Source organism: Carlito syrichta, unplaced genomic scaffold (assembly GCF_000164805.1).
Source record: "Carlito syrichta isolate Samal-C Ts95f unplaced genomic scaffold, Tarsius_syrichta-2.0.1 Scaffold316208, whole genome shotgun sequence".
NCBI lineage: Eukaryota > Metazoa > Chordata > Mammalia > Primates > Tarsiidae > Carlito > Carlito syrichta.
The window spans coordinates 224,689-236,773 of NW_007260304.1; the positions used below are offsets into that span (position 1 = coordinate 224,689).

The following is a 12,085-nucleotide window of genomic DNA, read 5'->3' on the forward strand; positions in this document are numbered from 1 at the left end:
TCGCTAGACGATGACGTCTCACTCTCGCGCCGGCGTCGAGGCAGAGCTGCACTCTGATTGGCCACCGCCCGCGACGCGCCCAGTCGCGCTTGGAACAACAACTTTATTAGCCCCGGCCAGTAGGCGGAGAGGCAGCAGGCAAGGGAGAGAGGGTTCGTCGGGCTCGCGGCCCTCCGTGGACTGAGCCTGCTAAGCGGAGGATCGCCGTGGCCGGACGACGGAGTGTTGAGACAAGATAAAGACGGCGACAACTCAGATGACTGGTGGCGGCATTAGACGGGAAAGCAAGGCCTTTAAGCTGGGACTCGGGGTAGAGTGGGGGTGGGAGAAAATCGAAGCCGGAAACTGAAAACTACAAATCCCAGAAGGCCGAGGGGCCACGTCGCGACGTCCTCGGCCACGAGGCCTGATGGGACGGGTAGTTTCGAAGACGGCTTAACCTACAGTTTGAGGTTGGAGGTTCTGAGGCCCAAGACGTCCAGAGCTGGGAGAGATGGAACTGGAGCAGCGGGAGGGGTAAGTGACAGAGCCTTGTGGAAAACTGCGATCGCAAAGACACCGCGGCTGTTTGTGCACCCATCTGAGCTGTTCCCCTGGGGCTGATGGGGATTGTAGTTCATGCAATTCCTTCCCCTTGGAACCCTTTAGGGTCGGGGTCTACCAGAGCATCCCGGGGAGAAGGCGGCTAGGGGTCTGAGACACGAGGAGGTTGGGGCCTGGACTCTCGGGTCCGGGGAAGTTGGGGCTGGGGACTCCTCCTTCCACCCCTCGGTCTGAGGGAAGAGGGACTGGAAACTGGACTCCCGGGTCCGAGGGAGGAGGGGCTGGGGGTCTGGACCCCTGGGTCCGAGGGGAGAGTTGGGGGTCTGGACCCTGGGTTCTAGTGGGGAGGGGCCTGGGGTCTGGACCCTTGGGTCCGAGGGAGGAGGGGCCGGGGGCCAAGACCTCCTGGTCTGAGGGAGGAGGGGCTGCAACTTGGACTCCGAGGTCCGGGGGAGGAGGGGCTTGGGGTCTGGACCGCTGGATCCGAGTGGGGAGGGGCTGGGGGGTCTGGACCCCTGGGTCCGAGTGGGGAGGGGCTTGGGGTCTGGACCCCTGGGTCCAAGGGCGGACGGGCTAGTGGCCTGGACCCCTGGGTCCGAGGGAGGAGGGGCCGGGGGCCAAGACCCCCTGGACTGAGGGAGAAGGGGCCGGGGGCCAAGACCCCGTGGTCTGAGGGAGGAGGGGCTGGGACTTGGACTCCGGGGTCTGGGGGAGAGGGGCTGGGGACCTGGACTACAGTGTCTGAGGAGTTGTGGACCCGGGACTCCTGGGTCTGGGGAGGAAGGGCTTGGGCCAGGGACCCAGGACCCTGAACCTTTCCCCGCTCTCAGGACCATGGCAGCTGTGGGCTTTGAGGAGTTCTCAGCACCGCCAGGCTCAGAGTTGGCGCTGCCCCCGCTGTTCGGTGGCCACATCCTGGAGAGCGAACTCGAGACAGAAGTGGAGTTTGTGTCGGGTGGTCTGGGTGGCTCCGGGCTCCGGGAGCGAGATGAAGAGGAAGAGGCAGCCCGGGGCCGGCGGCGGCGCCAGCGGGAACTGAATCGCAGAAAGTACCAGGCGCTTGGTCGACGCTGCCGGGAGATCGAGCAGGTAGGTGAGTGCGGGATTCCCCGGCCTCAACAGCCACCCCTCCCTGTCTCTGTCTCTGTCCTGTGCCCAGCCCTCCTTGGCTAGTTGTCTGAATCTCTTTCATCGATTCACTCTTCATCTGCTTGGCTTCCGTTATGCGTCTGGCCCTCGGCCAGGCCCTGGAGAGCCATTGCTAGGCTTCCCTGGCAACCAGGTCAGCTCTCCGAGGATCTCCCACACCCCACCACGAATCACTCCTCACTCACACCCATCCACTCTGTCTCTTGCACCTCTCCTGGAGCCCCTTCTCCTCCTCTGCAGCCCCATGGCCTCCCCAGACTCAGACCGTCCAGGCTGAATCAGAGTATTGGCCTCTTTGGTGAGACAGGATGGAGCAGTAGGCAGGGTCCAGGTCTTGGTGGGCCAGGAACACCAGGGCAGGAAGTTGGGATTTTGAGGCCAGGCTCAGTGGCTCACACCTGTAATCCCAGCACTTTGGGATGCCGAGGCAAGAAGACTGCTTGAGCCCAGGAGTTCAAGGACAGCCTGGGCAACATAGCAAGACCTCATCTTTACAAGAAAAAATTTTTAAAAATTAGCTGGGGATGGTGGTGCACGCCTGCACTTCCAGCTACTCAGGAAGCTGAGGCAGAAGGACTGTCTGAGTCCAGGAGTTCAAGGCTGCATTGGGCCATGGGTGACAGAGTAAGACTCCAACTTAAAAAAACAAAAAAAGGTGGGACTTTTTTTTTCCTTGAGAGGGGGAGGAACCATTGAAGGGCTTAACAGGGGAGGGCAGTAGGGTGTGGTGGCTCAAACCTGTAATCCCAGAACTATGGGAGGCCAAGGCAGGAGGATCACTTGAGCTCAGGGGTTTGAGACTGACCTGGGCAACATAATGAGACCTTGCCTTCAACCAAAAAATGAAAAAATTAGCCGGGAATGGTGGCACACGCCTGTAGTCCCAGCTACTCAGGAGGCCGAGGCAGGAGGCTCACCTGAGCCCAGGAAGTCGAGGCTGTGGTGGTCACGAGTGTGCCAGAGAGAGACCCTCATGCAAAAAACAAAGAGGAGGGGCAGGATCAGGTCTGGATACTTGAAAAACTGTCTGCGGATGATGCCGTCAGTTTGCTCAGGCTGCCTTAACAAAGTTGCACAAGGTGGTGGCTCAACAACAGAAGTTCGCCGTCTCTCAATCTTGGAGGCTGATAGTCCAAGGCCATGGTGTTGGCAGGGTTGGTTCCTTCTGAGGGTCATGAGAGGATTTGTTCTGGGCCTCTCCCCTGGCTTCTTGTGGCTGGTCGGCCATTTTCGGCATGTAGAAACCTCGCCCTTTTCTCTACATTCATCTTTGCATGACACTGTGTGCATGTCTTATGTCCCCTTTTTCTAAAGACACCAGACACATGGGATAGGGTCCACCTCAGGGACCTCATTTTAACTTGTAACAACCCCATCTGCAATAAGGTGACATGGCTGAAGTACTGGGGGTTAGGACCCAATACACCTTTTCTTCCCCCCTTTTACATTGGTGGTCTCACTCTGTAGCCCAGGCTGGAGTGCAGTGGCAGGATCATGGCTCACTGCAACCTTGACCTCCTGAGTTCAGGCAATCCCATCTGCCTCAGTCTCCAGAAAAGCTGGGACTACAGGCATGCCAGACCACCATGCCTGGCTAATTTTTTTTTTCTTTTTTTTTTTTTTTTTATAGAGACAAGGTCTCACTACATTGCCTAGGCTAGTCTCAAACTCCTGGGCTCAAGCAATCCTCCTACCTTGGCCTCCCAAAGTGCTGGGATTACAGGCATGAGCCACTGTGCCCGCCCTTCCAACACACCTTTTTGAGGGGACAAAATTCCACCCTAGCAATGGTGTTCTAGTGTTCTGGAAGTGGGGGAGGTGGAGGTCAGAAGACTTGGGAGTTATTCCAAACCCTGTTTAACAGATGGATGGCAAGGCCCAGAGGGACTCTATTTGAATGTCTGTTCTTAACCCACCCCTGGGAATACTGTTATTTAGCTTCATTTTACAAACACTGTTACTAACTTCACTGAGTCTCAGGTTTTTAAAAATGTCAACTTAGGCTGTGGTGGAAGGATCGCCTAAGTACAATGGGTTGAGGCTGCGGTGGCTGTGAGTGTGCCACTGCACTCCAGCCTGGGTGCCAGAGTGAGACTCCAACTCAAAAAAAAAAGTCAACTGCAGTTGAGTAAAATGTTAATACCTAACCTCTCTAAACCTGGACACTGTCACTTGCAGTTAAATAACGGAAGCTGAAATTTTTTGAGTCAGAATCTCACTCTGTTGCCCAGGCTGGAGTGCAGTGGCATACTCAACGGCCACCCCAACATTGACCTGCTGGGCTCCGGCGATCCTTCTGCCTCAGCCTTCCAAGTAACCAGATCTACAGGCATGCACTACCACACCCGGCTAATTTTTTGATTTATTGTAGAGACGAGGTCTCACCAAGTTGCCCAAGCTGGTGTCAAACACCTGGGTTCAGGCAGTCCTCTCACCTCCACCTCTCAAAGTGCTGGGATTACAGGCATGAGCCACTGTTCCCAGTTGAAGCTGAGAGTTTGAAAAACCTGAGGCTCAAGAGTTTAAGTAACATGCCCAAGCTCACACAGCTGAGAAGCACCGGAGCCGAGATCTGAAGCCCAGGGGCAGAGCACACAGTTCATCCATGTCTTAGGCTTCCTGCCTGGCTGAGCCTTGTCTCCCATGCTCAGTGGCTAGGCTGGGTCCTCAGAAATTGTATGCAGGGGCGCTCCCCCACCTGGCATACATTCCTCCTGGCTATTCTCCTGTCAACACTATTTAGGTCCAGACCCACAGGTCTTCTCTGGCAGCTCTAGGTGGCATGGCCACCTGCTTGGTGTCCACCAGGCACTTCTGAGTGTGTGAAGTCATCCATCTAGCAGATGTTCATTGAGGTTGTACCATGTGTCGGGCTCAGGCCTAGGCACTAGCAGACAGGGGCCAATCGCTGTCCTTGTGCAGTTCATGTTCTCAGTGGCAGGCTGGCAGCCAGACAAGCCGAGGAGACACATCCTGGCTCATCAGATGGAAGTGAAACCCTGCAGAGTGGATAGGGGGTGGCGACCTCGTGGGAGAGCTGGGGACTCGCTGATCAGGCAACTGTTAAGAGGGAGGGAGAGTGGTCCAGACTGAGGAAGCAGCATGGGGAAAGCCTCAGAAAGGAGGGCGCTCAGGGGACTCAGGCATCATCTCGGTGAGCAGGAGGAGGCAGGAAGCTAGAATGCTAGGGCTTCTGGCATGGGACGACGTCTGGCACCTCCCAGAGCCCAGCACACAGACGGTGCCCCAGGACACCTGTGGAACGTGGGGGGGTGGAGTCAGCTGACTTGTGCTTCCCACTCCCCCAGGTGAACGAGCGGGTCCTGAACAGGCTGCATCAGGTGCAGAGGATAACCCGGAGGCTTCAGCAGGAGCGCAGGTAACCCCCCCACCCCACTGCTGGGCGCCGAGCCTCTGCTCCCAAACGCCCCCATCACACTACCTCTGGCCACCTCTCCCCATCATCCCTCAGGAGGCCACGAGGAGGGGAGGCTGAAGCTGAGGCTGAGGCCAGAAGGGAAGAAGAGTGGAGCTGGTCTTGGAAGAAAGAGCTGCCCTGGGTCAGGGGCGGGGCCAGGCGGGTACACTGCTGGCTGTGAAAGGAGGATGAAGGATGGCAGGAGTACAGCCTTAGGTCACAGGCCAGGTCTTAAGGACTGCATTGCTGTGTAACTCTGACCAAGCACTGGTGCCTTTCTGAGCTTCAGTTCCTATCAGCTAAGGGCAACACAGCATCACAAGGCTGCTGTGAGAGAGAAACCAGAGCTCTCAGGGCCAGCTCATCTCAGAGCTTCCTCCCAGCACCTCCTGTCACCATAAGCAGGAGGGCTGTGTGCTGAGCCAGCCTTGGACTTGATGCTGGCCCTGCCACTCGCTGCGCCCAACAGGAACAAGCCTTGTGAGTCAGGGCTTCTCGCGGCCAAGACCACCATCAGTCCTCACCTCGGTCCTCTGCCCACTGACTTGATGCTTAGAGCACGTTCTTGGTGGTCTGGGCTTCCCCTGCCCCCCAGGCCACACTTCCTCATTCCCTAAACCCTATGTCTCCAGCTTCCAGGGTTCAGCGTGGGCCCTCTTCTGTCCAAACCTGTGCTAGATAGCATGGTGGCCACCAGCCACAGGTGGACACCATCACTCACATTTAATTAACTGAAGTTGATGTTTTAAAATCAGTACATTTCAACTCACTAAAATAAAATTAGAGACTTGGTTCCTAAGTGGCCCTCGCCACACAAGGGCTCAGTTAATCTCAGGTGGTGATTTATACTGGGATTCATTAAAGTGAAGTTAAAAATTCAGTTTCTAGAGGCCCACTGGCCACATCTCATGCTCAGTAGCCCCAAGTGACAACTCACATTTAATTTAAAACAAATTAAATGAAGAACCCAGTCTGTCTGTCCCTCTTACCACATGTCAAGTGCCTGGCAATCACCACAGTGGCCAGTAGCTGCTGACTTAGACAGGACATGTCCATCCTCACAGCACATCCCCCTGGATGATGCTGACTGATCTGTCGAGTCCCAGTTCTCTAGATCACCTGAGTGCAGCTGACTACTGGATTCTCACCAGCCCTCCTCTGGACTCTGCACCCTGTCACCCACCCGATAGACCGTGACTCTTGTGACAGGCCCCTGAAGCCAGCCCTGAGCTTCCCCATCTCTGCTCCACATCAGTGGTGGACTCCTACCCACATCAAATCCAGCAAACTCCTGGCGCCTCTGCCCCCAGAGTAGACCCAGAACCCCACGTCGTCTCACATCTGCACTGCCACCAACTCAACCGAGGGCCACAGCCTCTCGTCTGTATTACTGCTTTGACCAGCCTCCCTGCCTCTTCCTTCCCCTCTCTAAGTCTCTTCTTAAAACAGTCTGGGTGAGGCCCCCACCTTTTTTCCTACTTGGACCTTTAGCCAAGACCTCAAGATCAGAAGCATTTATGAAAAAGATCCGTGGCCTTTGTGGTTAGAACATCAGGGCTAAGAGCAGCTACACAGGCTGAACTCCCTTGGCAACGTCCTACAGGCCAAGGTAGCATGACTGTAGTCCTGGACTCCACCTGAGTCGCACCACAGGCTCCTCAGAGTGTGCTCTGCTGGAGCATGTTGCCGACGCACATTCTCAGGCCCCCAGACCTGCTGTGTGAAATGCAGGACTGGTTCTTGTTGAGTGTGAGACAGGCCAAATCCCCTCTTCTCTGTGGTGGCTCCCATTTGACCAGAGTAAAAGTGTCCTTACAATGGCCGACATCATGAGGCCCTGCGTCAGCCGGCTGTGACGCCACCTCCTTGCGCCATTAAGGACATAAGCACTCAGGGCATTTGCACTAACTGTGCCTTCTGCCACTCCCAGCCTCCTCGTGAGGCCTCTACCACTGTACTGAAGTTCCAATCCAGGTATCATCCATTTCCCTCCTGCTTTCTGATCTGCTGTGTTTTGATTATTGTCTGTATCCCCTGCTGCCTGCATTCTGTAGCACAGGGTCTTGGTTTTGTCCCTTCAAGTATCCCAGCACCTGGAACAGTGCTGGGGAGAGAGCAGGTGCTCAGGATGCACATGAGGTGTGAAAGGGATCAGGCATGGGAGATGCTCCACCAGGTGCTGGTACAGATGATGCTTTTGCTCAGTTAGAACTTTTAAAAAGCCCATGCGTGGTGGCTCACGCCTGCAATCCCAGCACTTTGGGAGGTGGAGGCGAGAGGATTGCCTGAGTCCAGGGGTTTGAGACCAGCCTGGGCAACTTGGCAAGACCTCATCTCTACAATAAATGAAAAAATGGCCAGGCTTGGTGGCTTAGCCTGTAATCCTAGCACTTTGGGAGGCCAAGGTGAGTGGATTGCCGAGCCCGTGGGTTCAAGACCAGCTAGGCAACTTGGCGATACCTCATCTCTACAATAAATAAAAAATTAGCCAGGCATGGTAGTGTACACCTGTAGCTCCGGCTACTTGGAAGGCTGAGGCGGAAAGATCGCCAGAGCCCAGCAGGTCAAGGCTGCGGTAGCTGGGAGCCACTGCACTCGTCTGGGCAACAGAATGAGACTCCAACTCAAAAAATCAATCAATCAATCAAAAAATTAGCTGGACATGGTGGCACATGCCTGTAGTTCCAGCTACTTAGGAGCCTGAGGAAGAAAGACCACCTGAGATCAGCAAGTTGAGGCTGCAGTGGCCATGAACGTGCACCACTGCCCTCCAGCCTGGACGACAGAGTGAGACTGACTCAAAAAAAAGAACTTTAAAACAATGAAACTTGGCCAGGCTCAGTGGCTCAGCCTATAATCCCAGTACTTTGGGAGGCTGAGGTGAGTGGATTGCCTGAGCCTGCAGGTTCTAGACCAGCCCGGGCAAATTGACGAGACCTCATCTCCAAAATAAGTTTAAAAAAAAATTAGCTGGGCATGGTAGCACACGCCTGTAGTTCCAGCTACTTGGAAGGCTGAGGCAGAAGGACCACCAGACCAGCAGGTCAGTGCTGGGGTGGCCATGAGCATGCCACTGCACTCTAGCCTGGGCAACAGAGTGATTCCAACTCAAAAAAAACCAAAAAAACAAAATTTGTGGCTCAAGCCTGTAATCCCAGCACTTTGGAAGACTGAGGTAAGAGGATTGCCTAATCTCACAGGTTTGAGACCAGCCTGGGCCACTTGGTGAGACCTCGTCTCTATAATAAATCAAAAAATAGCTGGATGTGTTAGTGTGCACCTGTAGTTCCAGCTGCTTGGAAGGCGGAGGCGGAAGGATCGCCTGAGCCCAGCAGGCCGAGGCTGCAGTGGCCTGTGTGTGCCATTGCACTCCAGCCTGGGCGACAGAGTGAGACACCAACTCAAAAAAAAAGAAAGAAAAAAGAAACCTTAGAAGCAGGGACTGGGCAGAAGACAGTAGTGTTGGTAAGAGGTGAGCCTACCAGCAGGGGTGTTCTACACACCCCTCCCTCTCACCTTTCTATTATCAATGAAAATTATAATTCACATTTACGTTGCTTTGCTTTTTAATTTTTTGTGGCGCCAAGGTCTCACTATGTTGCCCAGGCTGGTCTCAAACTCCTGGCCTTGAGCGATCCTCCCATCTCGGCCTCCCAGAGTGCTGGGATCACAAGCATGAGCCACTGTACCTGGCCTGTAACTCACATTTGAATGTGTCTAACTTCTGATATCACATTATATACTGCAGAGAAATCTAGCAGAGAAGTCTAGTTGAAGTGTCACCACTGCAGCAACCAGCTCAGTCAAGGTTGTATCTCATTTACAGAAGAAACTCAGGCTCAGAAAGGTCACCTTGTCTTGACCAAGGTCCCACTGGCTGGTCAAGTGCTTGGCTCCCAGGCCTTGTAGATTCCAGAACTCTGAACTTTCTGGGTCAAGGGTAGTTGTGGCTTCGAGTGGAGTGAGAGTTGAGCCTGGTCATCGTTTCTCTCCTCAGCTGCTGGAGGGTGACTCATCCCCTGGGGCTTCCTTCTCTCCCGAGCAGGTTCCTCATGAGGGTGCTGGACTCCTACGGCGATGACTACCGGGCCAGCCAGTTCACCATTGTGCTGGAGGTGAGCACAAGTCTCCAGGTCGGTAGGGAACTGTGGCTTGGGACATGGCTGTGGGACACACCCGTCACCTGCCCTACTCCCCCCACCTAGGACGAGGGCAGCCAGGGCACAGATGCCCCTACTCCCGGCAATGCTGAGAATGAGCCTCCGGAGAAAGAGGGACTATCCCCGCCTAGGAGGACTCCCGCACCCCCAGAACCCAGCAGCCCAGCCCCTGGCGAGGGGCCCAGTGGGCGGAAGAGGCGGCGAGCACCACGGGATGGACGGCGAGCGGGAGCTGCGCTGACTCCAGAGCTGACTCCAGTGCAGGTGAAAGGGGATGGGAGGGGAGGGGGCCAAGGCCAGATCAGGGCTACCTAGGGGCTGGGGAGAGAAGAAGGATGTGGAGCTGGAAGGGCTGGGGATGCCTGGGACTGGGCAGAGAGGACTTGGGCAAAGGCTTGGGTAGAAAAGGAGCTGGGAAGGGATGGAAGAAGACCTGGAAACAGAGATAACAAGTGAGCTAGGGATAGAGGAGGAGGAGATCAGAGGGTAAGGGAGATGCGGAGGGGAGAGCAGCTGGAGGAATGTTGGCGCCCCCCTGAGGGGTGCAGAGGAAGTTGTCTGGCCTGGGAAGACAGGATAGTGGGGCTGGTGGCATCTTCTAGACTCCCAACCCTACTCGTGTCTTGTTCTTTATCTCCTCCAGATTAAGGTGGAAGAAGACTTTGGCTTTGAAGCAGATGAGGCCCTGGACTCGAGCTGGGTTTCTCGGGGTCCAGATAAGCTGCTGCCCTACCCGACCCTTGCCAGCCCGCCCTTTGACTGACCCACCCCAATAAACTGACCCCCACACGCACCTTGGCCACTGTCTGCTGTCCCCACCTCTAGTCACACACACACTCATTTGCTGGGGTTGGTTGTCACAAGTTTATTGGGAGCCCTGGGGGATGGGCCTCTCCCTGCCAGGGGAGGAGCTCACAGTTTCTTCAGCCACTCCAGGCTTGGGCCCTGGGGGTCCTGTGGGTGGCTGGGCACGTCCGGCATGTTCCCATCGTCTCGGAGGGGCACTGTGGGACAGGAGGGCAGGCCACTGAGACCAAGACCAGCAGGTCTCTAGGGCCCTGTGCAGAAGAGTTTCTATTCAGAGAGGGAAACAGGACCCCAGGGGTGCGATGAGAGAAGAGAATAAGGGTCAGGGAATCAGACATGGGAGGGAGAAAGGGAAGGGGAGTGAGATATCCAACAGAGATGGGAAAGCATAACAGAAACCTGGAAAGCTGGAGACCCATTAAGCTCAGAAATGAGAACTTAGCAAGGGATAGAAACTCAACACAGAAAAACAGAATGGTATGTGAATTATATCTCAGTGTTTAAAAAGTCGGACAGGGAAAGAGTCTAGATGCCACTGCTGAATCTCTGGTCCCTTCTTAGGGAAGGACCCGCCTGTAACTGCCCTTGTCCCAGCACTGACTGGAAGGCTACCCTGTCCCTGCAGTCTCTGCCTGGCCCCCACTCACCTGGGTAGTTGTAGGGCGTAACCTTGTTGATCATGGCGGCATACTTGGTATAGGGGCTGAGTGGGGGCAAGATTATAGCTGTGGAAAGACACAAGGGTGAGCTTGGGAAGGTAGGAGGAAGAGAGGAGCAGAGAGGACCAGCACCCCCAGGAGGACCCATGATCTGTGGGCTCCTTGGTGCCTTGGGATCCTATCCTTAGGGGAGGTAGGGCAGGAGCCTAACACAAGCCTAGATGGAGAGGGGAGAGAGCAGGTCGGGTGGTGACAGAGGAATGAGTCGTTAATGGAGCATCCTTGGGGGGGGGGTCTTGGGAATGTTCCAGAGGAATCAGGACCTTTGCAAGCTAGGGAGAGGGTTGCCCAAGGACAGTCATTGAAAAGACAGTGACTCTTCAGTGACTGTCCTTACAGTCAGTCCACCTAGGGTGGCAGCCAGGAGTCCTGGGTAATGGGTTAGGGTGCATGAAAGGAATGTTCTAGGCTAGCACTGTCTGAAAGAAAAGTGGTAAGAGCTATATATGTAATTATATTTTCTAGTAGCCACATTAAAAATAAAGTTTGCTGGGCACAGGCTCACACCTGTAATCCCAGCACTTTGGGAGACCAAGGTGGGAGGATAACTTAAGCCTAGGAGTTCGAGACCCCATAGCTACAAAAAAATGTAAGAAAAAAAAAGGCCAGGTGTGGTGGCTCATGCCTGTAATCTCAGCACTTTGGAAGGCCAAAGTGAGAGAATTGCCTGCATCCAGGGATTAGAGACTAGCCTGGGCAACTTGGCGAGACCTCATCTCTAAAATAAATTTAAAAATCTGGCAGTGTGTGTGTGTGTGTGTGTGTGTGTGTCATCTCTAAAATAAATTTAAAAATTTGGCTGTGTGTGTGTGTGTGTGTGTATGTGTGTGTGTGTGTGTGTTTCCAGCCACTTGGAAGGCAGAGGCGGAAGAATCGCCTGAGTCCAGCAGGTCACGGCAGCAGTGGCCATGAGTGTGCCACTGCGCCCCAGCCTGGGCAACAGAGTGAGACTTCCAACTCAAAAAATAAAAAAAAAAAGATTAGCTGGGTGTGGTGGGACTTGCCTGTAGTCCCAGCTACTTGGGAGGCTGAGGCAGGAGGATCTCTGGAGCCCAGAAATTCAAGATTGCAGTGAGCTGTGACTGCACAACTGCATCCCAGCCTGGGTGACGGAGATGTTATCTCAAAAAAAAAAAAAAGACACAAAAGAATAAAAATAAAGCTAAATGATATAAGCATAACTAGTTTTAAGAAATGTATCCGCCAGGCTCGGCGGCTCAGCCTGTAATCCTGCGCCTTTGGGAGGCTGAGGTGAGTGGATTGCCTGAGCCCACGGGTTCGAGACCCGC

At 54.7% G+C, this 12,085-nt stretch overlaps 2 protein-coding genes across 4 annotated transcripts in view; one reads left to right on the forward strand and one right to left on the reverse strand.

Moving 5' to 3' along the window:
• The first annotated feature begins 89 nt into the window (after nucleotides 1-89).
• Nucleotides 90-10,068, forward strand: TFPT (TCF3 fusion partner). 2 transcript variants are annotated; one of them, XM_008073868.1, is made up of 6 exons: nucleotides 90-516; nucleotides 1,374-1,632; nucleotides 5,001-5,071; nucleotides 9,156-9,225; nucleotides 9,316-9,534; nucleotides 9,914-10,068. In XM_008073868.1, exons 1-6 carry the CDS (start codon nucleotides 494-496, stop codon nucleotides 10,031-10,033), a joined length of 762 nt encoding a protein of 253 aa, XP_008072059.1. In that variant the 5' UTR covers nucleotides 90-493; the 3' UTR covers nucleotides 10,034-10,068. The 2 variants fall into 2 exon arrangements, with proteins under 2 accessions (XP_008072059.1, XP_008072058.1); XM_008073867.2 differs by having other exon boundaries at nucleotides 161-516; nucleotides 9,108-9,225.
• A 42-nt stretch (nucleotides 10,069-10,110) lies between these two features.
• NDUFA3 (NADH:ubiquinone oxidoreductase subunit A3) overlaps nucleotides 10,111-12,085 on the reverse strand; it is a 3,996-nt gene continuing 2,021 nt past the window's right edge. For both annotated transcript variants that reach the window (XM_008073870.1, XM_008073869.2), the window contains exons 3-4: nucleotides 10,725-10,802; nucleotides 10,111-10,274 (exon numbers count right to left, since the gene is read on the reverse strand). In XM_008073870.1, coding sequence (XP_008072061.1) covers nucleotides 10,183-10,274; nucleotides 10,725-10,802 — 170 coding nt within the window. In that variant the 3' untranslated portion in view covers nucleotides 10,111-10,182. The remainder of the gene's footprint in view (nucleotides 10,275-10,724; nucleotides 10,803-12,085) is intronic.

Excerpts from the sequence above, each read along its gene's own strand:
- TFPT (XM_008073867.2), top strand. The coding sequence starts at position 494 with ATGGAACTGGAGCAGCGGGAGGG. Across the intron at positions 5,072-9,107 it reads AGGCTTCAGCAGGAGCGCAG|CTGCTGGAGGGTGACTCATC; the intron begins GTAACCCCCCCA and ends TTCTCTCCTCAG. Across the intron at positions 9,226-9,315 it reads AGTTCACCATTGTGCTGGAG|GACGAGGGCAGCCAGGGCAC; the intron begins GTGAGCACAAGT and ends CCCCCCACCTAG.